This window comes from Mirounga leonina, unplaced genomic scaffold (genome assembly GCF_011800145.1).
Source record: "Mirounga leonina isolate KUSES-001 unplaced genomic scaffold, KU_Mleo_1.0 Mir_166, whole genome shotgun sequence".
NCBI classification, from domain to species: Eukaryota; Metazoa; Chordata; class Mammalia; order Carnivora; family Phocidae; genus Mirounga; species Mirounga leonina.
Genome location: NW_023270418.1, coordinates 10,983,035 through 11,011,027, shown reverse-complemented (window position 1 = coordinate 11,011,027; position 27,993 = coordinate 10,983,035). Strand labels below are relative to the sequence as shown.

Genomic DNA, 27,993 nt, shown 5'->3' with positions numbered 1-27,993 from the left:
TAACATGGGCAAAACAGCATTAATTTTATTTGTGACACAGAAAATAATTTAAGCATACATTTATATAATAAAAATTAAGAATAAATTAATTTGAAAATAAAGGAAAAACTAGTCAAAACACAAATAACCTTAACAAGTAAAAGGAGATTAATGAGCTAAAATCCATGATTTACTTTAAGGCAAATTTTAAAGGTGTTTCATATCTCAGATGGCATGGTTTATGAATACCTTTCAAGATGATAGTTGCTATTTTTAAAACATGTACACCCCAGGCAACTCACTTCTAACATACCCCAAATGTGCTAACTAGACTTCTTATACAACATTGTGTGGAAAGCATATTATGTAATATGTTATAATAAGGTTTACTCTTTAGGATAGGGTAAAGGGATAAATTCATCTCTCTTTAAAATCATAATTAATTGGGTTAAAGTCCAAATAAAACATCAAGAAATTTTTAGCGCTTAAAACAATGACTAAAGAAATCTATAGTGACAGTGAAAGTGGATCCATGGTTGCCTAGGGAAGAAGGGGGAGCATAAACAAACTTTATGGTATGATGAAAATGTTCTGTATCTTGATATGGTAGTGGTTATACAGGTATAGTCAGTCAGAACTCATTACTAAATTAGGTACATTTCACTGTATACAAATTATACTTCAGTATTTTTTAATGCCTAAAATAAATACATCTAAGAAACATAATAAAGTTCTAGCTATTTTATATAGATAAAAGAAACAGTGGGACAACAATACTCTAGTGAATTTCAACACTTTAACAAATGTGTGATACTAATTCATTTGCGAAGCACTGGGCAAAATGTCTTGGTTTTTTTTTAAATTTTTCTTATCTTGGCATAAATGAAAATAATATACACCAAATCATAAGTAAATTCTAAATGTAAATGTATTTTAAAACAAAACATTTACTTTCCCCATTTCAATTTTTCTTTAGCATTATCATTTTATACAAGTTTTGAAAATGATTTTTCATCTATAACTTCATCATATTATTTGATTTTGAGTATTTATAGTGTGTATCTTTGTTCTATTTCATTTCTCCAATCTAACAGTCTTCTGTCATAAAGGTCCCTTTATCTTCTTACATTCTATAATTCTTTTAGTTAGAATATCTGAAATTCTACGATTCTTTTAAGCCAGGCTATGATATAAATATAACAATGCCCTAAATCACTCCTTCATGGATTTTCTATCAGCTACACAAGTCAGATCATAATTAGAAAGTTATTTTGAGATTTACTTCTTTCATTGTCTACAAAAACAAACTGTGAGGCACTTATACCCAGATTAAATTTTAAAAGGATTGTTCAGTGATAGAATTTCAGGCAAGCCTATGAAGGGAATATTTTTTTATCTTAAACAAGTGGCAATCTAGAGACAGATTATCACAGCAGTCTCAAGACTATTTGATCTAGCTACATGCATTATGAGTCAAAAGAACAATCCTGGTTCACCAAAAGAAAGTTACAGTATGATAAACTAGGAAAAAATTCTCAGATCTGGGGAGTCAACTAGATGACAACTGAAGATATAGGAAAAAACTACAGAAGAAACAAATTCTAGAGCCTTCTTTTTGGGAGGGAGGGAGAGAGAGAGAAAGAGAGAGCGAGAAAGCATGAGTGGTGAGGGAGGGGCAGAAGGGGAGAGAGAGAACCTTAAGCAAGCACCACACTCATCGTGGAGCCCCACATGGGGCTCAGTTTCACGACCCTGAGATTGTGACCAAAGCCAACATCGAGAGTTGGACGCCTAACCGACTGAGCCACCCAGGGGCCCCACAGAGCTGGCTTTAGAAAGTAACAGAGTATAAGCAGCTCATTTTTACAGATGACACTCCAGTCCATGAAGTTGATGTGACTTTTACTTAGCCAAGCATGATTTTAGTGGAAATAGGGAGAGTAAGGAAGGATGAATTTCTTTTTTTCTTCCTCCCTGTTTTATTAAAATGTAATTAACATATAACACTGTATTAAAGTACACAATGATGATGTGACATATTTATGCTTTTCTTTTTCGAGGTTTTATTTAAATTCCAGTTAGTTAACATAGAGTGTAACATTAGTTTCAGGTATAGAATTTAGTGATTCATCACTTACATACAACACCCAGCGCTCATCACAAGTGCCCTCCTTAATACCCATCACCCATTTAGCCCATCCCCCTGCCCACCTCCCCTCTAGTAACCCTCAGTTTGTTCCCTATTGTTAAGAGTCTGTTTTCTGGGGTGCCTGAGTGGCTCAGTTGGTTGAGCGTCTGCCTTCGGCTCAGGTCATGATCCTGGGGCCCTGGGATCGAGCCCCGCATCGGGCTCACTGCACAGTGGAGAGCCTGCTTCTCCCTCTCCCTCTGCCTGCCATTCTGACTATCTGTGCTCTCTCTATCTCTCTGTCAAATAAATAAATAAAATCTTTAAAAAAATAATAATAATGGCTAACATTTAAAAAAAAAAGAGTCTGTTTTCTGGCTTGCCCCTCTGCCCCCCCATGTTTTATCATTTTTGTTTCTTAAATTCCACATATGAGTATAATCACATGGTATTTGTTTCTCTGACTTATTCTGCTTAGCATAATACTCTCTAGTATTCACGTCTTACAAATAGCAAAATTTCATTTTTTATGGCCAAGTAATATTCCATTATATATATATATATATATGCCAACATGACATATTTATAAATTGTGAAATAATTACAGTAAGATTAGTTAACACATCCATCACGTCACACAGTTTTTTAGTTTGTTTTGTTTGTGGCAAGAACTTTTAACATCTACTCTCTTAGCAACTTTTAAAATATACAATTCTACTGCTAATTATAGTCATTATGCTGTACATTACATCCCCAGAATTTGTCTTATAATTAGAAGTTTGTTCTATTTGACCACCTTCACCCACTCTACCCACCCTCCAACCCTACCTCTAGCAAGCATCAATCTCTGTTTCCAAGACTATGAGTTTGGTTTATTTTAGATTCCATGATGAGCTTTTTTCTCCCCCCAGGTTTTTATTTAAATCTAGTTAGTTAACATACAGTGTAATATTGGTTTCAGGAGTAGAATTTCGTGATTCATCACTGACATATAGCACCCCATGAAGAGCTTCTTAAATAACCTATTTTTATACTCCCCAGGAACTGGGGGAAGTATATGTCATTTATTAATAACAATGCATGATAAGAGTTCAGGTTTCCACAATACCACACTGCCATCTTTTACATCTTCCACCAAGTTTCTGGTGTAAATTTCACCCATTTCTATTATATAACACACTAGGTCAGATTACATATTCTTTGAAAGAGTAGAGCCAATTTATCCAACCTTCAATTTTTAAAACATTCAGCTAAAGCTGTTATCAAATTGCGATTCCAAGGGCCGCAGGTGGTTATATTTGATTTGTCCTTTAAGACAGCCTACAAATTCTATCTAATTTCAGCTGCTATTCTGTTTTGTTTAGCTCTTCATGGTTGCCAAATGTTTTCAGCTGCTATATCTAATGGACTGTTTCAGCTAGCAGCCTTCTTGGCCCCTCTAAATGATATTTGAAACTGCTGGCCACACCTTCTCTTTTCCTTGACTTTAGTAATATTCCAGTCTCCTAGTTAGACTACTATTATCTCTGGCCACCACTTTTTAGTTTCTCCGTGAAGAGCCATTCCCCAAGGTTCTGTCCTAGGAAGCTGTCACACACTATATTCCCACCTCCTTCGTCCCGGGGTAAATCTTATGGAGTCAATGCCTAAGGTATGGCTTTTCACCTTGACCTCTCTTGAGTTATGGCTGCACTCCCACCTGCCAACTGGAAACTTTCACATGGCCTCATAAATGGAAATCTTCCACTGACAAATCACTCTCAGCCTGCTCTTTAAAGACCAAACATCTTTCCCAGGAAATTTCTCTTCTTCTGTTCCTTATCTTACTTAGCAAAGAACATCACCTGCCTCCTTAAGATTAAACTCAAAATTCACAAATTCATTTTCAACTCCCCACTTCCTGACATATTCAATCCATCACTGAATCCACCTCCATATTCTTTTTCATCTCTCTTCCATTTTACTCCCAATACTAATACAATGAATGGTTCAGTCCTCATTACCTCTTGGCTTAATTGTTGCAAAGGCAATATTCTCTCTGCTTCAAGTTTCCTCCCACTACAACATCTTATTTACAGTTATCAGTATTACCTGGTAAAGTACAGATCTAATCTTTCTCAGAAATATCCTCAGGACCTATGGACTAAAGTTCCAACTTTCTAGCCTGTGTCAAAGTCTTCAACAATTTGACTTACAACACAATATTCACTGCCTCATCCTCTACTACAGCTCTTATAAATCCTCTCACTTGCCACCAATGCACCCTGAGGGCCAGTTCAATGATTCTCATCAACTTCCTGAGCATTCCTTGCCCTCTGACACTACCTACTAATCCATAAACTCCTAGAAAAGAAGTCATGCTTCAGACTACATGCCTTTTAGAAACAATATACAATAAATAATTCTCATATTTATCGTACCTGTAAGAGAACCAGAAAGTTACAAAAAGCCTCTAAGTTCATCAACGCACAACCAGAAGAATCAAAAATTGAAGGTAATATCATCCCGTGAAGTTCAAAATCAGAAGATGCATTACCATGAGTTGACAGTGACCTTTGTAAATCAACTAATGACAAAGATGCATGGGAGAAAAAAATGCAAAAGGAGAGAAAAGACACAAAAATAAAACAGGGAAAAGAAAGGCAACAGCCAAAAAAAAAAAGGCAAAAGAAATAATAACTAAAGATGAGAAATAACAATAGGAGTAATGAGAAATAGTTCAAAGATTAGTAGTAATAGAGAAGAGACCCAGCTGAGGAGGAGGAAAGAGGGAAATTTCAACAAGAGGGTAACAGTAGGGGGGCGCCTGGGTGGCTCAGTTGGTTAAGCAACTGCCTTCGGCTCAGGTCATGATCCTGGAGTCCCTGGATCGAGTCCCGCATCGGGCTCCCTGCTCTGCAGGGAGTCTGCTCCTCCCTCTGACCCTCCCCCCTCTCATGTGCTCTCTGTCTCTCTCATTCTCTCTGTCTCAAATAAATAAATAAAATCTTAAAAAAAAAAAAAAAGAGGGTAACAGTAGGGAAATACTCAATATAGGAATATAACAGCCCTACATACTTCAACCATCCACAGTAAAGGAGTTAACAGCAGAAACATGATGAATTTAGTCAACAATCAACCTAATCAAGCTAATTGCCTTTGAGACATTTTTCTTTTTAACTTAGAAAAACACAGGTTTTCCGAATAGTACAATATTACATGATGGGTAACAACATCTCCTGAGCTGAAAAGAAACTGTGCTAAATCTTTTATTTTATTCACTTGTTAAAATAATTTTTTTCTGAAATATGACACAGCCTGCTACACTCTTAAAGAAAATATGCAGGAAAACCACAAGGAGATACTACCTCACACCAGTCAGAATGGCTAAAATTAACAACTCAGGAGACAACAGATGTTGGCGAGGATGCAGAGAAAGGGAAACCCTCTTACAGTGATAGTGGGAAGGCAAGCTGGTGCAGCCACTCTGAAAAAAAGTATGGAGGTTCCTCAAAAAGTTAAAAATAGAGCTACCCTACAACCCAGCAATTGCACTACTAGGAATTTATCCAAAGGATACAAACATAATGATTCAAAGGGGCACATGCACCCCAATGTTTACAGCAGCAATGTCCACAATAGCCAAAACATGGAAAGAGCCCAGATGTCCATCGACAGATGAATAAAGAAGATATGGTGTGTGTGTGTGTGCATGTGTGTGCGTGCGTAATGGAATACTACTCAGCCATCAAAAAGCATGAGATCTTGCCATTTGCAATGACGTGGATGGAACTAGAGGGTATTATGCTAAATGAAATAAGTCAGAGAAAGACAAATACCATATGATTTCACTCATATGTGGGATTTAAGAAACAAAACAGATGAACACAGGGGATGGAAGGAAAAATAAAATAACATGAAACCAGGGAGACAATCCATAAGTCTCTTAACTATAGGAAACAAACTGAGGGTTGCTGGAGGGGAGGTGGCAGGGGGATGGGGTAACCGGGGGATGGGCATTAAGGTGGGCACTTGAAGTAATAAGCATTGGGTGTTGTATGCAACTGATGAATCACTAAATTCCACCTCTGAAACTATGAATAAATAAATAAGAAAAAAAATAAGTACATAAAACATTGTGCAATTATATCAGTTCATGACAAAACACTGCAGTGCTCAATACTATTGCCATACTAGGTAAGAAGTATAATATTGCACCTATGATAGAGCTTTGCTACCATCTACAAATGGAGGCAAGTTTAAAACTAACTTTAACCTCAAGCACTAAACTCAAAGCACAAATATGAATGCTTCCTGAGAAACCTGTGTCTCAGTTTTCTTAATGTTTTTCACAGTTAAATTAAAAAAAAATGCTAAGTACTGCTCCACATGACTGTGACTCCTGGATCTGTAGTATAGACTAGGGATTCCAAAACTTCAATTATTCTTATATTATCTTCAAAATTTATAATATAGTCTCATATTATTAATACTCTCATTTACTCTTTTAGACAAATAGACTTTAAATTATCTCATTTTATTATTTAGCTTCAACCTAAAACCAGGTATTTGCTGCGATACATATATGTATTTATAAAATATTTCCTAGTAAAGGTAACTCTTCATATAAAAACTGTTCACCTGTGTACCATCTACAGTTATTTTTGCATAACACCAATAATGTGTACCACACTTAAATAATACTAAAATAGACCATACTTTAGGTATCTATGATTTATGTAAGAGGAGGTCTCACTGAAAAGATTAAAACCCATATTTACAACTATATTCTAATCAAAAAAGATTTTTGGAGCCAGTATGATTGACTGTTGTACATTTTCTCAAAAGTAGTTTTAACATTTCACAATGAGCCATGTCATTAGAAGGATGGATACTAATTCGTTATAAGGGATTTTCCATCTCATACTTCTAAAGATTCATTTTGTTTCCTTTGTCATTGAGGAACAATTTACACACAATAAGATTTACCCATTTCAAGTGTAGTTATCTGAATTTTAATAATTATAGTCATGTAACAACACCAAAATCAAGATATAGTTCCATCATATCATCCTAAAGCTTCCTTACACCTCTCTGTAGTCAATCCCTTCCGTTAACCCCCGACCCAGGCAACTATTGAATGATTTATTTTTAATGCTACCTGTCTCTATAGTAGCACTGAACTCAAAGAAAATCTGGGTCATGTGTGTTACGTCTTCTAGCAAGAAGAGCCAAATCTTAGGCTTTGGTGTAGAGTAAGGTCAAAAAACAGAGGCACGAGTTCCCAAAATGAGGAGGAATTCTCCTTGATACACCATCAATGAACAATGATTTAATAAAAATTGAAGCTGACAAGAAGGCCAATGTGGTACAATGTTTTCACAGTCTGGAAATAATGTTTTAAAGAATGCGGACAATCCAAAGAGGGTGAAAATGAGGGGCACCTGGGAGGCTTTAGTAGGTTGTGTCCTGACTCTTGATTTTGGCTCAGGTCATGATCTCAGGGCTGTGGAATTGAGCCCTGCATTGGGCTCCACGCTCAGTGGGGAGTCTCCTTGGGTCTCTCTCTTCCTATGGCCTTCCCCCAGAACACAAGTGCTCTCTTTCTCTCTCTCAAATAAATAAATCTTTTTTTAAAAAGAGGGTGAAAATGACAATACAGAAGTCTAGTCTGAGAGAAAGTTGTTTTCATTTGATTGTCTAATTAGTTCTGCAAATATGCAGCCATCTATAGATACACATTCTTCATCTTTACTTTAACAGATAAACAAACTGACATCTGACATTTTTCACTATGTCCCCAACCATTTATGCCTGCATTTTTACAGTACAAAAACTTATGATAACCCTAAGCTAATAAAAAAGATTAAAGTGTTATTTTCGGGGGCGTATGGGTGGCTCAGTTGTTAAGCGTCTGCCTTTGGCTCAGGTCATGATCCGAGGGTCCTGGGATTGAGCCCCACATCTGGCTCCCTGCTCAGGCGGGAAGCCTGCTTCTCCCTCTCCCACTCCCCCTGCTTGTGTTCCTGCTCTCACTCTCTCTCTGTCAAATAAATAAATAAAATCTTTTAATAAATAAATAAATAAATAAATAAATAAATAAATAAATAAATAGTGTTATTTTCACTGTGCTAAAAAAAATCAGTAAAGCATCAGCCTTCGATGCTGAATTATTATACACAACTATAAAATAATAACCATGCATTTACCATATGCCAAATATTGTTTTAGATGTTTTATGTAACTCATTTAAATCCTTATAACTACCCTATACGATAGTTACTAAATGCCTAAGAGTAGCGCTTGCATATAGTAGGTGTTCAATAAATACTTGTTATGAGTAAATGACAATTCACATCTATTTTGCAGACAAGGAAACAAGACCCAAGGTTATGGAACTGGCTCAGAGTCACAGAACTACTATGTGGCACTCTCAGAATTCAAACCCAGGAGCCCACATTTTTAACCCTTCACTATTCTGTACCTTTAACATAAATGCTATCTTTTCTCTAAAGATATAATCTATTATTGTGGCATGTAAGCAGTAGAAAGATTCTTAAAAATACACTGAAAAGGTTAATTCTTTCCTTTTTTAACTAGTTTTCTAAGTATATATAGAGTGTGTCATAGTATCTTGCCAACAACCAGTGTGTTATTTAATTTCTGAGCCTCAGTTTCTCATCTAAATGTTAGGGATAATAATGATATCTCACATCACAGAGTTAAATGAGTAAATGCACATAAAATGATTAGAAGAGGGCCTAATACATAGTGCTATGAATTAGCTAAAATCATTACTTAAATGTTTACTTAAAATGTCTTATTCCTACTATTTTTATCATGGAAAATAGTAGTTTATAATAGAGTCTCCATGAGATACCTAAGTTAAATATCTTGCATCTTATATGACACCCCGATGACGCTAAACAGTTAACCACATTAGCAAAAATTATACTGTTCATTACAAGTTATACCCTTCTGATTTTTACTTACAATACCCCCAGATTTTTCACAAAATTTCTCTTAATGCCCTTCCTATAGTCAAGATCACTTTGCTCTGTAATGCAGTCAAAAGACCTATTTTAAGAATTGTCCTTAGTTGGAGCGCCTGTGTGGCTCAGTCTTTAAGCGTCTGCCTTCGGCTCAGGTCATGATCCCGGGGTCCTGGGATCGAGCCCCTCAATGGGCTCCCTGCTCAGCGGGAAGCCTACTTCTCCCACTCCCACTCCCCTTGCTTGTGTTCCCTCTCTCACTATGTCTCTCTCTGTCAAATAAATAAATAAAATCTTAAAAAAAAAAAAAAGAATTGTCCTTAGGTCTCTTGTTTTCGATTGTGGTCATTTTCCTCCATGTATAGCACAGGTATCCTTTCTACCTTCTTTTTCAAGATCCTAAAATGTATTACATAACTAGTTTAATGCTAATCTATATATATAATCACTTGTAATCAAAAGAGAACCTCTGAATGCCCACATAAGTATTAAGTGACATTTTATACCCTTCCAATATTAAGAGTAAGAGCCTCCCCTGCACACTCCCGCCTCAAATTACATGGATTTTCTTTAAGATTATGGAACATATTGTAACAGCAGCATATAATTTTCTAACACAATAATTCTTTTCCAGTTGAAAGGTATCCTGTAATATTATCAACATCAATGTGAAAAGACCCCAATTTTCAATTTGACAAAGCGGGGGGGGAAGCTTTATCTTTAGTAAACAGCAATTTTCACATGCATAACTACAACAACTATGGGAATATAACTAATCATTCTCGGTCCTACACCATTTCAAAGCAGTGGATTATTATTCAACTTATATTAGTAGAAAACTAAAATATATTTTTAAAAATGGTTCATAAGAAGACAACAAGGGCAGCACACTTTTATTAATTAGTAAAGCCCCTATTAATAAAATGCTGCTGGGAAATACTGATTCAATTGCCTTTATTTTTATATAGTAAATTATTAGGTAACAGACTTAATGGAATGTGAAATAAATGTCTTTCGGGCTAATTCTGCACTTTACATTTATATATATCTATATTTATTAAAGCATTCTAAAATATCTTAATTAGTCAGTAAGAATTTTTACAGAATTGGGACCTTGAATAAGCACTACATTTACAAAAACTGAGAAAAGGAAACATTTATTAAATCAACATATATTGTAAACTTATCAGCCTACGATTTAGCAATATTTTATCCCAACAACTAATTATGTAGGAGGTGTTAAATTCGAAGTCTTCTGAACTTGGAAAAGTACACATAATAAATGTGCCTCTTTACAAAATTAGATACAGAATGGTATTTGTCAAATGCAATTTTATTCTCCCAATTGTTTTGTGACATCGTTGAAAAACACAGACTGAGGAAAAAAAAAAAAGGGTAATTCAAATTGGAAAGAATATAAACTTTAAAGTCTGTTTTTGAAAAAAAAATCTGATAAACACGATAAATAGTATGGTTTCCCCTTATAATTTTCTTTTTCTCAACTCTATTAGAAACTCTAAACTTATACAAAAAGAATAGGGAAGATAAGCTTCATTCATCTATCACCTAGATCCCTTCATAATTAAAACAGAGTTGTAACTATGTCTGACCTTCTGTAACACTTTATTACCTGTACATGAATAAGGAGTTCCATGGATATCCAGAACACTGAAAATGATGCCTTTAAACAACCATAAACCCTTCTGGATGGCAATTATGAGATCTGATATAATGGGAGAGAGTCTAGAGACAGAGAATAGGTGATCAAGTCTAGATTTTAACCCTTACTCATTGCGTGTTTCACACAAACCACTTAACTGTAACTAAGCCTCAGTTTTCCTCAAATGCAAACAAATAATATTACCTACCGTATGGGAGTGCCGAGAGGATAAAAACATAGATGTGAAAGCATTTGTAAACTGTGAAGTACAATCTATAAAGGACAATACACATGCTACCAGTTACATATTTATTACTACATACTTCCTTGTCTTCTTGAACAGAAAACACTAAACATAATTTAACCAATGGCCGTAATTACAAATTGCTGTGCTAAGCTGTAATATAGGACCAAAGTCACCATAACCCAGGCTAAAGGAGGCCAAGATGTGAGGCTGTTTTTGGTGCTTCTTTATAGCTTTGGGTGCCCTTTGTACAGTTAGTGCTGTGGTGAGATATAAAGCATACACAGTTACCTATAGGGAGCCTTCCCAGAATAATGCCAGTTAAAATCCTCTCTCCTATAATTTGCTGCTCTACTTCCTTTCTCATCTTCTCTCAACAGATAACTCTGTCTTCTTCACAGAGAAAAAAAGAAACCACCACATAAGAGCTGATCGACTTCCTGCAACCAAACCGACAAAAGAACCTGCTCTTGTATCCATCCTCTCATCCTTTTGTCCTGTAACAATGGACACATTGTTTTTACCGAAAGCTAATCTTTCCACCTATGCTTCAGATCCCATGCCCTTATGCTTTCTGTCAGGGATTGTTCTCTCCCATAACTTCAATCCCAAGCCTTCTCTTGGCTACTTCCCAGAAAATTTAAACATGCTCAAGTCTCTCCAGTCTTCTAAAAGGAACAAAGGAACAAACATTTTATCATGCTCCAGCTATCCTTGTTCTCCTTACTTGCCAGCTATACCTCTCCTGTCCTAGAGAAATAATAGTAAATGCACTTCTACTCAGGGAAGGTATGCACATGCGGGGAATCAGAGGAGGCAGGGTTAAAACTAAGATAATTTTGAAACGATGAATAAGAGTTAATAGGCTGAGGTAGGGGAAGAGGCACAGTGGATCAGGGAGAGATAGCAGCAAATGCAAAGGCACATAGCAGAGGAAAGGTATCTGGCCCCTAAAGGGAAATGAAAATAGTTCAAGGCTCCCACTAAATGACAAATTCATACATACATTTATCCTTATTCCCTCCCAGAACTCCACTAAAATACCTGCAAAGGAGTACTAATTTCTTAAAGGCAAAAGCATTAATGCATAAGAACAAATATAAGAGGAAAAAAGAGAAAAAGCAGATGAGAGACACCAAAATTTGAGAAGATAGAAAACTGATCAATGTATGGTCACCAACCATTCGGTCTACCTGAGAAAACTGAAACCTAAACCTGAAGCAAGAGACAATTAAGAGGCAAGCTCATTCCCAAAGAGGCCAGACAAACTGAGGAACTGAAGCCTTTAAGTACCTCTGCTCTGAGAGCAGGACTAACAAGGAAGACTGGTTGAGACTTTAGAAGATGTAACCAGACCTCCAGCTCTCCTCCTCACCATAAAGCCAGGTATCTCCTCTCTCCTACCACAGCAGAAAAACCAGAGGTTTACTGTGTGGAGACAGATCAGAGAATGTTCTGATTTGGATATATCAGGGTGAGGGGTAGAATAAAATGTTGCACTGAGAACAAAAGGAAAAAGGAAAGTTAACACATGGAGCAATATGAGCCCATGTTCCCATCTTCTCAGGCAGGAGATTTGAGAATTCCCCTCTGAGGAATGAATTCAGATGCTGTACATTTGGGGTCATCCAACAAAATAATTGACTCTACCTTATCAAAGCCCCCAGTTATGCATAGGAACCTCCAAATAAGCTTGGAACATTTCATTCTTTTTTAAAAAAATTTTTGTATCATTTTATTTTATTTATTTTTCAGCATAAGTATACTATTTAATCCCCATCCCCCCACCCACCTCCCCTCTGGTAACTATCAATTTGTTCCCTATAGTTAAGAGTCTGTTTCTTGGGGCGCTGGGTGGCTCAGTTGTTAAGCATCTGCCTTCAACTTCAGGGTCCTGGGATCGAGCTCCGCGTCAGGCTCCCTGCTCAGCAGGAAGCCTGCTTCTCCCTCTCCCACTCCCCCTGCTTGTGTTCCCTCTCTTGCTGTGTCTCTGTCAAATAAATAAATAAAAAATCTTTAAAAAAAAATAAACTAGGGGCGTCTGGGTAGCTGTCGGTTACGAGTCTGCCTTCGGCTCAGGTCATGATCCCAGGGTCCTGGGATCGAGCCCCGCATCGAGCTCCCTGCTCAGCAGGAAGCCTGCTTCTCCCTCTCCCTCTGCTGCTGCTCTGCCTACATGCGCTCTCTCTCGCTCTGTCAAATAAATAAAATCTTTTAAAAAAATAAACTAGTAATTCTATAAAAAAAAAGTCTGTTTCTTGGTTTACCTTTTTTCTTTGCTCATTTGTTTTGTTTCTTAAAATCCACATATGAATGAGATAATGTGATATTTGATTTCTTTCCCTTAGCATGATATACTCTCTAGTGCTAGCCATGTTGGTGCAAATGGTAAGATTTCATTATTTTTTATTTATTTATTTATTTATTTATTTATTTATTTATTTGAGACAGAATGCATTAGAGAGAGAGAGAGCTCATGAGAGGGGGGAGGGTCAGAGAGAGAAGCAGGCTCCCCGCTGAGCAGGGAGCCCGATGCGGGACTCGATTCAGGGACTCCAGGATCATGACCTGAGCCGAAGGCAGTAGCTTAACCAACTGAGCCACCCAGGCGCCCAAGATTTCATTATTTTTTATGACTGAATAATATTCCATGTGCATATACACCACATTTTCTTTATCTGTTCATTTATTGATAGACACTTGGGCTGCTTCCATAGTTTGGCTGTTTTAAATAATGCTTCAATAAATAGGCATGCACATATCCCTTTGAATTAGTGTTTTTGTATTCTTTGGGTAAATACCCAGTAGCGTGATTACTGAATCATAGGGTTGTTCTATTACTAATTTTTGGAGGAACCTCCATACTGTTTTCCACAGTGGATGCACCAGTTTGCATTCCCACCAACAGTGCAAGAGGGTTCCTTTTTCTCCACATCCTTGCCAACACCTGTTGGTTCTTGCGTTGTTGATTTTATTAGACATTCTGTTAAGTGTGAGGTGATACCTCACTGCGGTTTTGATTTGCAATTCCCTGCTGAGGAGTGATGTGGAATACCTTTTCATGTGTCTGTTGGCCATCTGCATGTCTTCTTTGGAAAAATGTCTGTTCATGTCTTCTGCCCATTTCCTAACTGGATTATACAGTTTTTGGATATTGAGTTATATCAGTTCTTTTGTATTTTGGATACTAAATCTTTATCAGATATATCATTTGCAAATATCTTCTCCCATCAGTAGACTGCCTTTTAGTTTTGCCGATTGTTTCCTTCACTGTGCAGAAGCTTTTTATTTTGATGTAGTCCCAACATTTTATTTTTGCTTTTATCTCCCTTGCCTCAGGAGACATATCTAGAAAAATGTTGCTATGGCTGATGTCAGAACAATTACTGCCTATACTCTCTCTCTACATGGATCTTTATGGTTTCAGGTCTCACACTTAGGTCTTTTGGGTTTATTTTTGTGTATGGTGAAAGAAAGTGGTCCAGTTTCATTCTTTTGCATGCGACTGTCCACTTTTCCCCACACTGTTGGAGAGACTGTCTTTTCCTCCTTTGCTGAAGATTAACTGACCATGTAATTATGGGTTTATTTCTGGATTTTCTGTTCTTTTCCATTGATCTATGTGTCTCTTTTTATGCCAGCACCATATACTGTTTTAATTACCACTGCTTTATAATATAACTTGAAATCTGGAATTGTGATACCTCCACCAGTTCTGCTTTTCTTTTTAAAGTTTGCTTTGGCTATTCAAGGTCCTTTGTGGTTCCATACATATGTTAGGAACGTTTGTTCTAGTTCTGAGAAAAATGCTCTTGGTATTTTTATAGGGATTGCATTAAATATGTAGAATGCTTTGGGTAGTATGGACATTTTAACAATATTTGTTCTTCCAACCCATGAGCATGGAATGTCTTTCCATTTCTTTGCACCATCTTTAACTTTTTTCATCATTAAAAGCCCTCTGCAAAGTAGGTCTAGAGAGAACATACCTCAACATAATAAAGGCCTTATTGAAAAACCCATAGCCAACATCATACTTAATGGTGAAACACTGACAGCTTTTTCCCTATAGTCAGGAACAAGACAAGAATGTCCACTCTCACCATTTTTATTCAACATAGTACTGGAAGTCCTAGCCACAGCAATTAGACAACATAAAGAGACAAAAGGCATCCAAATTGGTAAAGAAGAAGTAAAACTCTATTTCCAGATGACATGATACTATATATAGAAAACCCTAAAGACCCCACCAAAAAACTCCTAGAACTGATAAGTGAACTATAAAGTCCCAGGATACAAAATTAATGTACAGAAATCTGTTGTGTTCCTATACACTAATAATGAAGCAGCGGAAAGTGGAATATTTCATTCTTAAAGATGAACAGATGACCAATGATCACCAAATATAGAGAAAAGAACCTCTATAACAAAAACAAAAGAGACAAAAACAAAAACTCGAAGAGGGGCGCCTGGGTGGCTCAGTCATGCCTTTGGCTCAAGTCATGATCCCAGGGTCCTAGGATCGAGCCCTGCATCGGGCTCCCTGCTCAGCGGAAAGCCTGCTTCTCCCTCTCCCACTCCCCCTGCTTGTGTTCCCTCTCTCACTGTGTCTCTCTCTGTCAAATAAATAAATAAAATCTTAAAAAAAAAACTCGAAGAAAAAGAAGAAAACTTTAAAAAAAGAACTTTATTAACCTTAGAAAGATATCTTATTTGTAAAACAATAACAGGAGGACACACACACACACACACACACGGAAATTCAGTAGAGTTGCTAGAAATTACAAATACAAAATCAATGGAGGAATTAAAATATAAAGATGACTACATTCACACAGTTCACTCATTGAACAAATATTATTTTGAGTACCTCCTACTTACCAGAGATAGTTTAGTAGGAGGTAAGCTAGGAAAATATCATGTCCTAGAAGACAAGTGAAGAAAATATATCAAAGAAGAATATGTGATAAATTGTGTCAAATGCTGCTGTTATATAAGTAAGGTTGACAGTTCAAATTTATCACTTAACAAAGTGGTATATACCTGTAGGAAGAGGGTCCCATCCTTGGAATGCCCAGCCACAGTGTTTTTCCCCCTTTCCAAAGCTTCTTCCACAGCTTACCAAAAGTACCTAGTAGCCCGACCTCTCTAGCCCAAAGCAATTTACCCAGTCATCCACATCAACTTTGCTCAGAAGCCTTCAGCTCTACGTAGCTTAGAAGGAAACCAAGTTAGGAGGAGAAATTTTGTTTTTTTCTTTTTTTAAAACTGAGTTTGGTCTGGAAAGTTCTCTCCTCCACATTCCATCTCTCCGTAAGGAGCCAGTACAGCAAAGCTTATCTGGAGACAGTTGGGCCAATCATTCTTCCTTTTAAGTGTCTTTTTTTTTTTTTTTTCTCCTTTTCTCCTTTTCTCACTTTAACTCTCCTTCTCTGGGACTTCTGTTCCTCACATTTGTAGACACTTTAACACAGTACAGTGGTCCCACACCCCCCTCTGCACCAGAATCATCTGCCCAGCTGGTAAAAACTGTAGGCATCAGGGGATCAAAAGGCACAAGGAAACTTTTTAACATTATGGAAATGTTCCATATTTTAATTGTGGTAATAATTTACACAACTATATACACCTACAAAAAAAATCTCTTTAAAATAAATTTACAATCTAAACTTTGACACTTCAAAAAATAAAAAAGGGAGCTATTATTTATGCCAGGACAACAAGCATAAACCACAACTACTCTGGGAAAAGCAGGATAAATGGTCATCTCAGTAATAAATCAAAGACCAAGTACTGACCACTGGTTTTAGCAACATGGATACTGTGAAATAATAGAAAATATATACACAAGTCTCTGCCTCCAGTTTCTGGCATTGAATTCTTAAATCCTTTGGAATCCTCTAGGTGATTGGAGTGTCTTTGTTCTAATAGGGTGACTCCTGGTGGCCTCCTGGATGGGGGCTGCTCACCAGAAAGTCTGTGCCATAACTTGAAGCTTGGCCCACCCTCCACTCTCCAGAGAAGGGAAAAGGAGTGGAAATGGAGTAATAATCAATCATGCCAACCTGATGAAGCCTACATAAAATTCCTAATAGCAGCACAGGGTTCAGAAAGTACCTGAACTGGTGAACACACACCTACAAGCCGGGAGGGTAGCATACCCCAACTCCACTAGGACACAAGCTCCTGTACTATGTACCACTTCATCTGATTGTTCGTCTGTATCCTTTATCATATCCTTTATTATACAATAAACCGGTAAACATAATTATTTCCCTGAGTTCCGTGAGCCATTCTAGCAAATTATCAAACTCAAGGAAGATGTCTGGGAACTTTAATTTATAAGGGGTTCAGTCAGAAGTTCTGTCAGTCAGAAGTACATGTAACAACCTGGGATTTGGGCGCCTGGGTGGCTCAGTTGGTTAAGCGACTGCCTTCAGCTCAGGTCATGATCCTGGAGTCCCGGGATCGAGTCCCACGTCAGGCTCCCTGCTCGGCGGGGGGTCTGCTTCTCCCTCTGATCCTCTTCCCTCTCGTGCTCTGTCTCTCATTCTCTCTCTCTCTCAAATAAATAAATAAAATCTTTAAAAAAAAACAACAACCTGGGATTTGTGATTGGCATCTCGAGTGAGGGCAGTCTTGGGGGAGTAAGCCCTTAACTTTGTGGTATATCTGATTCTATCTCCAGGTAATGTCAGAATTGAAGAGAATAATGGGAAATCCTGCTGGTGTTGCAGGAAATTGCTTGGTGTGTGGAAAATCCACACATCTGGTGACAGAAGAATTGTGTGCGGGTAAAGGAAAAACACAGGACTGTGTTTTTTCCCCTTAAAGGTATCACTGGCAATCTTGATAAGAGCAGTTTCAGTAGTGGTGGGAGCGAAGCCTCACCAGAGTAGGTTTAAAAGAGCTGGGAAGAGAGAAACTGAAGAAAGGAAGTAGAAACAACATTTTGAAATGCCGTTTCTGCTACAAAGAACAGACTTGGGGCAACAAGTGGCAGAAATGGGTTGAGAAAAAGGTTTTGTTTTTTCAAAGATGGGAGAAATAATGGTATGTTTTAATGCTGATAGGAATAATCCAGGAGAACCAGCCAGATACCCTACAGACTCAGTTTTTTTTGTTTTGTTTTGTTTTTAAAATAGGGAACTGAGAATTCAAAGAAACCCAATGAATCCAAATTCAAAGCGAAAAGACCCTCCCCAGAAGAGAAGAAACCCATCACTGGTTTTATCTTTGGCACAGCAGCAGGAGTAGGAAGCCATCACAGACATAGATAAGAAAACAAACTTTTAATCAATTTTAAAGGCCGACTACAGACTGGCATGACAATTTAGAGTTCCCGGGCACCCAAAGGTATAGAGACTGTACCCGCCCACCAATTCTATCCCACAGGCGTTTGCCAAGTGCTCACAAGAAAGAACAGAGATAGGGCGGGAGAGCCAAGAGTCACCTCATGAGGCACTGGCACGAGTGGCCCACTGAAGTTAGAGAGCAGTCCTGGAGAACGGAGAGAAACCCTCCAAGGAATACAGACTTCACGCTAAATACCAGGCAACAGTCATCCATAACTAAAAGAGAGACAGGAAAACTGGAAGAGACTGAGAGACACCATTCTTCACATGCAGGGGGTCTGCTGAAGTCCACAGACAGGACAGGAAAGCTGAGACAAATCCTGACGGGACTCAAGCTCTGCTAAAGGGATGGTGCTGATCCTGCTCAAATCATCTGAAGCCTGTGGTGAAATGAATCACTAAAGCAACGACAACCAGAACTCAGCTCAATTACAGGCTAGACTGACTTAACTTGTGCACCACACAAGCTGCCTTACAGAAGGGGCATGCCCATGCCTAGGAGTACAGATAGTATTTACTTCTATGTCTACTTTTCATTTACAAACAATTTTTGTCATTCAATAAAAAATGGTAAGACAATGCAAAGAACCAAGAAAATGTGGTCCACCATCAAGAAAGGATATAGACCATCTCTGCGTTAGATGTTAGACTTATCAGACAAGGACTTTAAAATAACTAGTTAAAAAAAATAATAAAATAAATAAAATAACTACAGTTAAGTATATTAGATGAGCTGGTGGAAGTGGTACATAATATGTGTGAAAAGATGGAAGACATAGGAAAACCATACAAAAAAAGGAGACAGGAGAAATGCCAGATATGAAAATTAGATAAGAGAGATTAAGAATTTCTTTAATGAGTTTATCAGCAGATGGACACAGTAGAGACAGTGAAATGAAGACAGGTTCAGTGAAATTATGCAAACTGAAATACAAACAGAAAAAAAGACTAGGGGAAAAAAGAATAGCGCATCAATAACTGTGGTACAATCTAATATGTAATTAGAATTCTGAGATAAAAGAAATCTTAACATCATTTAGTCAGCTTATTACCTAAAGAAGGGATATTAATAATTAGAATCCCAAAAGGAAAAGAGAGGAAGAATGGAGCAGGAAAAAAAAATGTGAAGACATAATGGCTGAAAATATTCCAAAAGCAGCAAAAGAAAGGCATCAACCGCAAATCCAAGAAACTCAGTTAAGCCTAGGAAAGATAAACACAAAAAACCCCCACATTTTAGGCACATGACAGAGAAACCACTAAAACCAAAAGATAAAGAGAAAATCTTGAATGTAACCAGAGATAAAAAGATACATTAAAAAGAAGGGAACGAGGATATGAATTAATAGCTGAATTCTCATCAGAAACGATCTAAAACAAGCTTTTAAAAGGAAAAAAAAACCCAACAAACTCTTGTCAATCTACAGTTCTCCAGCCAGTGGAAATAAAAAATCTTTCCAAAATGAAGGCAAAAAATTCCATAGATGGAAAAAAGGTAATACCACATAGAAACATCATTAAAAAAAATATGATACATAATACATACCAATAAATCTCTTTAAAAGAATACTGAGTAGAAATATTTAAAATAGCATTATACTCCAGAGTTTACAGCGTATCTTATCTTTGAAAGTAAAAAACAAAGGGGAAGGAGGATAGTAAATGAAGTGTGCTGTTGTAATGTTCTTACACTGTGGAGTAATGACATTTTTTTGAAGGTAAACTTTGACAACTTATTACATTTAATCTCTAGAAAAATCACTAAAAAACACACAGAGAAGCATAATTGAAAATTCAACAAAGGAAATAACACAGAATAATAAAGCATACTTGATTTACCCAAAAGATGGTAAGAAAGGCAAAACAGAGGAAAAAGCAGACAGGACAAATCCAAAGGGGTAAAAAAGAAGATTACTGATTTGAACCCAAACACTGCCAATAATTACATCCATAAGTGTCTATTACACTTACAGAAGGGGCATGCCCTTCATTGTTTGTGCATAACACCCAGTGCTCCATGCAGAACGTGCCCTCTTTAATACCCATCACCAGGCTAACCCATCCCCCCAACCCCCTCCCTTCTGGAACTTCACTATATGACTTCACTTATATGCAGAATCTAGAAACAAATGAACAAACAGAAACTGCCAAGTTGGTTAAGCACCTGACTTGATTGTTTGGATCAGTCATGATCTCATGATCGTGGGATCAAGCCCCACAAGAGGACAGGCTCCACGCTCAGCAGGGAGTCTGCTTGAGATTCTCTCTCTCCTCTCTGTTCCTCCCCGGTATTGTAAAATACCATTTACAATAGAACCAAAAACACCAAAAGTTAGAAATAAATACGAAGTGTAGTACTATACTGGAAGTTCTAAAATATTTCTGAGAGAAATTAAAGATAATTTATGTAATGCAGAGACATAATATATTCATGGATTAGAAGACACAATATTGTTAAATGTCCATTCCGACAAATGGATATATATTCAATACAGTCACAATTAAAATTCAAGCAGCATTTCTTTAAATGGAAACTTAGAAGCTGATTCTAAATTTCTGTGGAAATGCAAGCAAACTAAAATAACCAAAATAAACTTGAAAAGAAGGATAAAATTAAAGAACTTAACTTCACATGACTTTGAAACAGACTGTAAAACTATAGTAATCAAGACAGAGGTATTAGTAAAAGGACAGACAAATATACCCAACAAAATAGAATCTAGAAATAAACCCTCACTGCCAAGACATTGACAATATAATGCAGAGAAGAAAATCTCTGCAGTAAGTGAACAGTTGGATATTCATACTGAGGGAAAAAAAAAACATGACCTCTCCCCTCACACCGTACACAAAAGAGTCAGAGGTCTAAAGGTAAAAGCAAACTATAAGCTTATAGAAAAAAAACAGTATTTTCATGACCTTCTTAAAGACACAGAAAGCAGTAATCAAAAAACAAATGTGATAAACTGTATTTCATCAAAACAAAAATCTTCTGCTTATCAAAAAACACCTAGGAGAAAATATACACAATGTATACACAAGATCAAGAATGTACTTAATTTTTTAAAAAGACACTTCAGGAAAGATAATTATACAAATGACTAAAAATAACATTTAAAAGTGCTTAAAATCATTAATCAGAGAAATACAAAATAAAACCACTTGAGAGATCACTATAAATACAGAATTGTGCAGTGGTTCTCAATGGGATGGGGAGGTTTACAATTTTGACCACCAGGAGACATTTTTAGTTGTTACGGGCATCTAGAATGTTGCTAAACATCCTACAAGGCACAGGACAGCCCCACATAACAAAGAATTATCCTGTCCAAAATGTTAATGGTGGTAAAACTGAGAAACTCCCCATAGACAAAAGAGACAAATAGCATCAAATGTTGGTGAAGATTTAGAGCAAATGGGACTCTCTGATATGTTACAGAAGGGTATGCAAAATGATTCACTTTGGTGTTTGACTGATGCTACCATATTAAATGTAAATTGTTTCTCCTTGACAAATTAAAGGTCAACGTGGCCTACAAGGCCTGCATGATCTAGACCCAGTCTACTTCTCCAGCCTCATCTCTCAGTTTAAACGAGGCACAAGTATGATTCAGTAGTAGGAAAAAAATTTCAATCAAGTCTAGAGAAATCCTAGAAATTCTGAGATAAAAGAAATCTTAACATCGTTTAGTCAGCTTATTACCTAAAGAAGGGATATTAATACATTCCTGATGGTAAAACATCCACATCTCTCACAATAAACACTAATAGTTTTGGCAAAATCTCAGATCTATTTGACAAAAACTACAGAAACAACTAATGCTGTATAAGTAATGGTCCTCTACCCCTTTTGTAAACTGGGTTAACGGGAAACCATTATAGAGTTACTGATATTGACTTAAGGCACATCACAATATAGGTTGAAAAAAATTAAACAGTTCAGAAAGATACTATATGAATACCACAACTCATTTCACCAAAGAATGGAGTCACATGAAAAACTGTATAAATGGCTTAAATTGGCACCATTCAATAAAAACATAACACAAACTATAAATGTAAGCCATATGCTTTGTTAAAAAAGTAAAAAGCAGATTAAATCCATTTTGATAATATAATTATACTATATGCAAATATATGTGCGTATATTATGTACAAAATATGCAAAATAACAATAAACCCAAATATTATTACCTCAAGATGTAATCAACATAAAGTTTACATTATTTTATATTCTTTTTATACTAAGTCTTCAAATGCATTTTACATTTATAATAAATTTCATTTTGGACTAGCCACATTTCAAGTGCTCAACAGACACCATGTAGCTAGTGGCTACAGGATACTAACACGGCTTATTACATGACATACTTCTAAGCATTTTACTTGGACTATTTCATTTAATTCTCTCTGAGGCACATACAGGGGAAAGTAATTTGTCCCAAGTTCCCACAGTTAGTGGTAGAATCAGGATTCTAAATCAACCAGCATGAATAAGATCTCCTGCTCCAAACCACCATGTTTTCCCACCTCAAATTAAAAACAAAATTTTTTTTACAATATTACTGAAACTTTCAATTAATCACATTAATATCTTAATTCCTGCTTTGATATTCCCATTCATTTTATAGAAACCTAAATCTCAGGTCACATAAAAAAACCTGTTTACCCCCCCATGATTTAAATCTTTAAGAAATGACTTACCATTAATATGAGTTTTTGATACTTTTGTTTTAGGTCTGACACACTTGCAGATGGGTCTGCCCCCAGAATGCTGTACCAATCCTTCTTTGGTATCTGCTCAACTGCCATCATCCATTGAACAAGAAGTGGGCCTTCTCAGATCAGCTGAATAAAAATATTGATGACAATTCATTACAGTTTGCAGGATCGAAGAAATAAGCAAGTAGTTTCCTAAGTTCTTTAATAGTTGAGTAAATCAGGATTATAACGCAAACCTGATGAAGCATGTATTTTCATTGAAAACGCCCCAACAATTTCATGTGTAAGTATACAGACAAGTATGGGAAATCTGTTTCACGTTTCACGATACACGCTTGTACCTTAAATTAATGAATTACAATAGCATTAAGAAAACAATTCGAAAATGAACGCGAGCGGTGGATGCCCTCCTAGAAGGTATTTCTGCTTGTCTCGTGGTAAAAGCCGCACATAGTAAATACTCACTAAACACAATAGAGGAATTTAATAAATGTTTACAGAATTTAAAAAATGTTGAAAGCAAAACAAAACAGCAAAGAATTAAAATGAATTTGGGAGCATTCCCTCTTAGTGTTTCCAGTTCACATTTCTTCCAGATTACCTTAAAAGAATAATACGGGAAACAGCTCGGGCAGGTAGACAACATGAGTCCCTCGGTTACTGGCGTTTACAAAGAAAGAGCTCCTGAAACTGCTCAGAGGAGAATACTCCAGCTCTCTAGACTACCGAAGAGACCTCGCCAGGAGCCCCAGAAATCAAGCAACCTCCTCCCACAGCTGTGAACTTCAGGCGCGGCGGGGGGGAGGGGAGCGGGGGGTGCGGCTAGGGCTCTCAAATCGAGACTTAGGAACCCACTGTATTCATTTCGGCTGTACCGCCCAGCCACAAACGGCTACCCTCTCCTGGCCTTACTCGATATCGAACTTACCAAACTCCTAGAGCCCTCATCACCCACTCCTCGCCTGAAGTCGGCCAAAACCCGGAACCGGCTTCTCCTTCCGCCGGAAGTCATTGCCCTGACGTGACCACGTTTCTAGTCGAGCCCTTGTGGCCGAGGCACCGAACGCAAGGGGCGCTCCGCCCTCCTGGACGCGGTCGCTATAGTAACCAGTCTTCGCTTCCAAGGAGTTACAAGCAGTAAGTGCCCGAGCTTTGGAAAAAGGTGTCCTTCGCCTCATTCTAACTCCCTCTAGTCCCAAGTCCGAGACTGTGGCGTCTCTCCTCTCCCTCAGCGAGCACCACCCCCCTCTTCGCCCCGGGCTTCCTCCGCTTACCCTACCCTGCTCCCCGTCCTTTGGGGGTTGGTGACAGTTCTCGGGCTGGGGAGGAGGGTAGGGGAGCGGTGGGGTAGGAGCCTGTGAAGGATGAGGAGATCTAATTCCTCCCTCGTCTTTACACTTCCCTGAGAATGTTCGCATTCGAAAATTAAGAGAAAACCTATACCGATTGAAGGTGGGTTGGGTTTTTTTTTTTTTTTTCAGTTTTAATAGTTTTTTTCTAGAAAAGATGTTCAACTTAATTATTTCTTGTAGATGATCTTAGCAACCGATAACTTTTCAAAGTCCTTTCATACTTACCAACTTGCTTCACTTTCACTTCAATCCAGTGAAACCAGTAAGGCAGGTGTTAATATTCCCATTTGGTAGATGAGGAAGCAAACCAAGGATCAAGGCCAAATAGCTAACTGTATAGCAGCAGAACAGGACTCTTAGTAAGTGTGCATATTACCAGGGAAGCCAGGCAATCTTTCCAAGCTTACGGAAAAAGAATAAACCGCTCTGCTTTGAGGCAGTTGCTGGGCCCTACAAATGGGCACTGTTAGGTTTTTTGGTAGTTTTTTCCTTCTTGCCTCTCCCTTTCCTTCTGTTGTTCCCTTTTATTGTCTCTTCTCTCTACTACTTGGCTCACGTTGACCTCTCTTCCTTGCATTGTTCCCAGAGGTGAAACTGCATCTTGTGTTTTGGCAGAATGATTTAAATTTCACTTGGAGATGTTAAAATAGCTATGTTGTTATTACTGCTTAAATTTGCTTTCCTTCTTTTTTACCTTTCTTCTACCAAATCTCAGTTTGAGAAGCAGTCAAGATAAACCTAAGTACATTAAATAAAATATTTTAATATGGTCAATTATTTAATGATGGTATAAAGAATAACTGACATAAGAAAGAAAATCTAAAGCAAAAAGTATAAATTGGGCTCTCCATAGAATTTTGTCATGTTTAAAATTAGGCACAAAAGAGCATTATGCCAAGTCAGAGGATCTGATTTTAGTCCTGGTTCCAACATACCTTCATACCTTCTGTGTGGTCCTAAGGAAATGTGTGATAGAATTAAGTGTTGTTCTGAATACCTCCTATACAGAATGACACCCCCTTGAACTTTTTAGCCCTCAAATACCCGCCTTTCCACTGCTTAGTCCTTCCTCATAGTTAAGCTCAGATCATCCATTTTTTACAGCAAGAGCACATTACTTTGATTGTGTTTTCTCTTTTATTCCCTTTTTTAAGTCAGATTCTGAAAAGTCTGATCACAGTACCTCAATTTTCTCAATTCATACTTTCATATTTGTGTGTGTGTGTGTGTGTGTGCTGTGTGTATGTATGTATTTATTTAGGTTTAGATAGTAAGAGGTACACCCTTTTTCCCCCAGCAGTTCCCAAGTGTTCAGTCATTTCATCTCGACATACTTTAGCTCACATCAGTAAAAGCATACTTTAGTTTGCAACTTTTTCTTTCATCTCCATAATGTCATTCTACTGAAATGATCAATAATTCATCGACAGTATCTAGTCTCTATTTCCTTAGTTGTCTCAGAAATGTCTTTTTATGGTTCGTTTGCTTGAATCATGATCCAAACAAAGGCTACACGTTGCATTTGATTGTTCTGTCTCTTTAGTATTTTTTAAGCTGTAGCAATCCCACTTCACTACTATCTTGATTTTGTTTTTTCTTTTCCTGCCATTGACTTATTGAAAAACCAAATCAGTTGTCTTACAATCTGAATTTATTTATACCAGAATAAACTTCTTAAAACACTTTTTACATGAATCCCTGCTCATTTGTCTTCATTTTTCATTTTCTAGAGCATTATTGCCCAATAGAAATATATGTAAGCCACAAATACAAACCACATATATGATTTTAAATTTCCCAGTAGCCACATTAGGAAAGTAAAAAGAAACAGGTGTGGGGCGCCTGGGTGGCTCAGATGGTTAAGCGTCTGCCTTCGGCTCAGGTCATGATCTCAGGGTCCTGGGATCGAGTCCCGCATCGGGCTCCCTGCTCCTTGGGAGCCTGCTTCTCCCTCTGCCTCTCTCTCTCTCTCTCTCTCTGTCTCTCATGAATAAATAAATAAAATTAAAAAAAAAAAAAAGAAACAGGTGAAATGAATTTTAATAATACATTTTATTTAACCCAGTATATTCAGAGTATGAGCATTTCAAAATATAATCAATGTAGAAATTATTAATGAGGCATTTTACATTGTTTTTTCATACTAAAGATTCAGTGTATTTTACCTGTATAGCTCATCTCAATTTGGACTTGCCACACCTTAAGTGTTCCTTAGCCACATCTAACTAGTGACTGCTGTATTGAACAGGCCAGGTCTAAAGGATAATATCTTGGGGTGCCCAGCTGGTTCATTCAGTAAAGCACATGACTCTTGATCTCAGGGTTGTGAGTTCAAGCCCCACATTGGGTGTAAAGCTTACTTCAAAAAATAAGTAAATAAATAAAATAGAAGATAAAATCCTAATTCCTTAACCTGGCATTCACTTACCTCCCAAATATTATCCTTAGTTTTCAAGCCTCATCGCTTATTACCTCCATACATGAAACATTTAAACAATGGGATCTTTTCTTGGTACTTCATCCATAATTTTGCTCAGGTAGTTCTCCTTGCTTACACCACTTTTGCTCTTTGCTTCCACCTACCAATTTTATTCCTCTTTTCAGACCCATCTCTTCCATCAAGCCTTTTATGCTGACTCAATCCTTAGAAATTAGTTCCTCCTCTCAACTTTTGTAGCCAGTCCTGTATGTCCTCCTCGTTTGTACCCATCCTATCCCAAGGGTACTATCATACATTTTGGATGTATGTTCTGATTCCCTAACTCCATAAGCTCTGTGAGGGCAGGGACACCTCTCAGAGAACCTAAGCACCAGCTATTGTGCCACATCTCTGAAGTTCTAATGATGTGTATCTATAATAGGCTTGTTTCTCACTTTCTTATTTTAAGAAGGTAAGTTACCCATTTTATGTAAAACTAACATAGCAGAAATAGAAACTGTGTTAGCATAATGGTTAAGAGCACGAAGTCTAGGGGTGCCTGGGTGGCTCAGTCAGTTAAGCATCTGACTCTTGATCTCAGCTCAGGTTTTGATCTCAGGGTTGTGAGTTTGGGCCCTGCGTTGGGCTCCACACTGGTCATGGAGCCTACTTAAAAAAAAAAAAAAAAAAAAAAGAGCATGAAGTCTAGGGTCAGACTGCATAGTTTTGAATCCAGACTCTGTCTCTTACTGGTTATATGAACATTTTAACTTAACTAATCTCTGTGCCTTGGTTTATTTCTCTGTAAAAAAGGAATAATAATAGTATCTCCCTCTAGGTTTGTTGTGAGGATTCAATGAGATAATAATGCCTGAAAGTAGTAAATACTCAGGAAAGGTTAGCTTTTGTTGTTATTATTATTAATAGTGAAATACTTGTTCCTGAGTTTTGACTATTAGAACATTAAGAATTCATAGCTATATTTTAGGAATTTCCAAACAGAGCAAATGAAAGCTACAAACTATTGAGTTGGAAAAATGACCCCCAAACCCAAATGTTTGTTGAACTATATAGTTTGTGGATAAATTAAAAGCATGGGCAAAAACCTCTTAATTCTCGTGTCATCAACATTTAACATAAACAGGATAGGCATACATTAAATA

General features: G+C 37.2%; 1 protein-coding gene across 2 annotated transcripts in view; it reads right to left on the bottom strand.

Moving 5' to 3' along the window:
- The window catches only part of DNAJC24 (DnaJ heat shock protein family (Hsp40) member C24), a 63,131-nt gene extending 39,042 nt beyond the window's left edge, over window positions 1-24,089 (bottom strand). For both annotated transcript variants that reach the window (XM_035012508.1, XM_035012509.1), the window contains exons 1-2: window positions 23,988-24,089; window positions 23,042-23,185 (exon numbers count right to left, since the gene is read on the bottom strand). In XM_035012508.1, coding sequence (XP_034868399.1) covers window positions 23,042-23,152 — 111 coding nt within the window. In that variant the 5' untranslated portion in view covers window positions 23,153-23,185; window positions 23,988-24,089. The remainder of the gene's footprint in view (window positions 1-23,041; window positions 23,186-23,987) is intronic.
- Window positions 24,090-27,993: the final 3,904 nt, after the last annotated feature.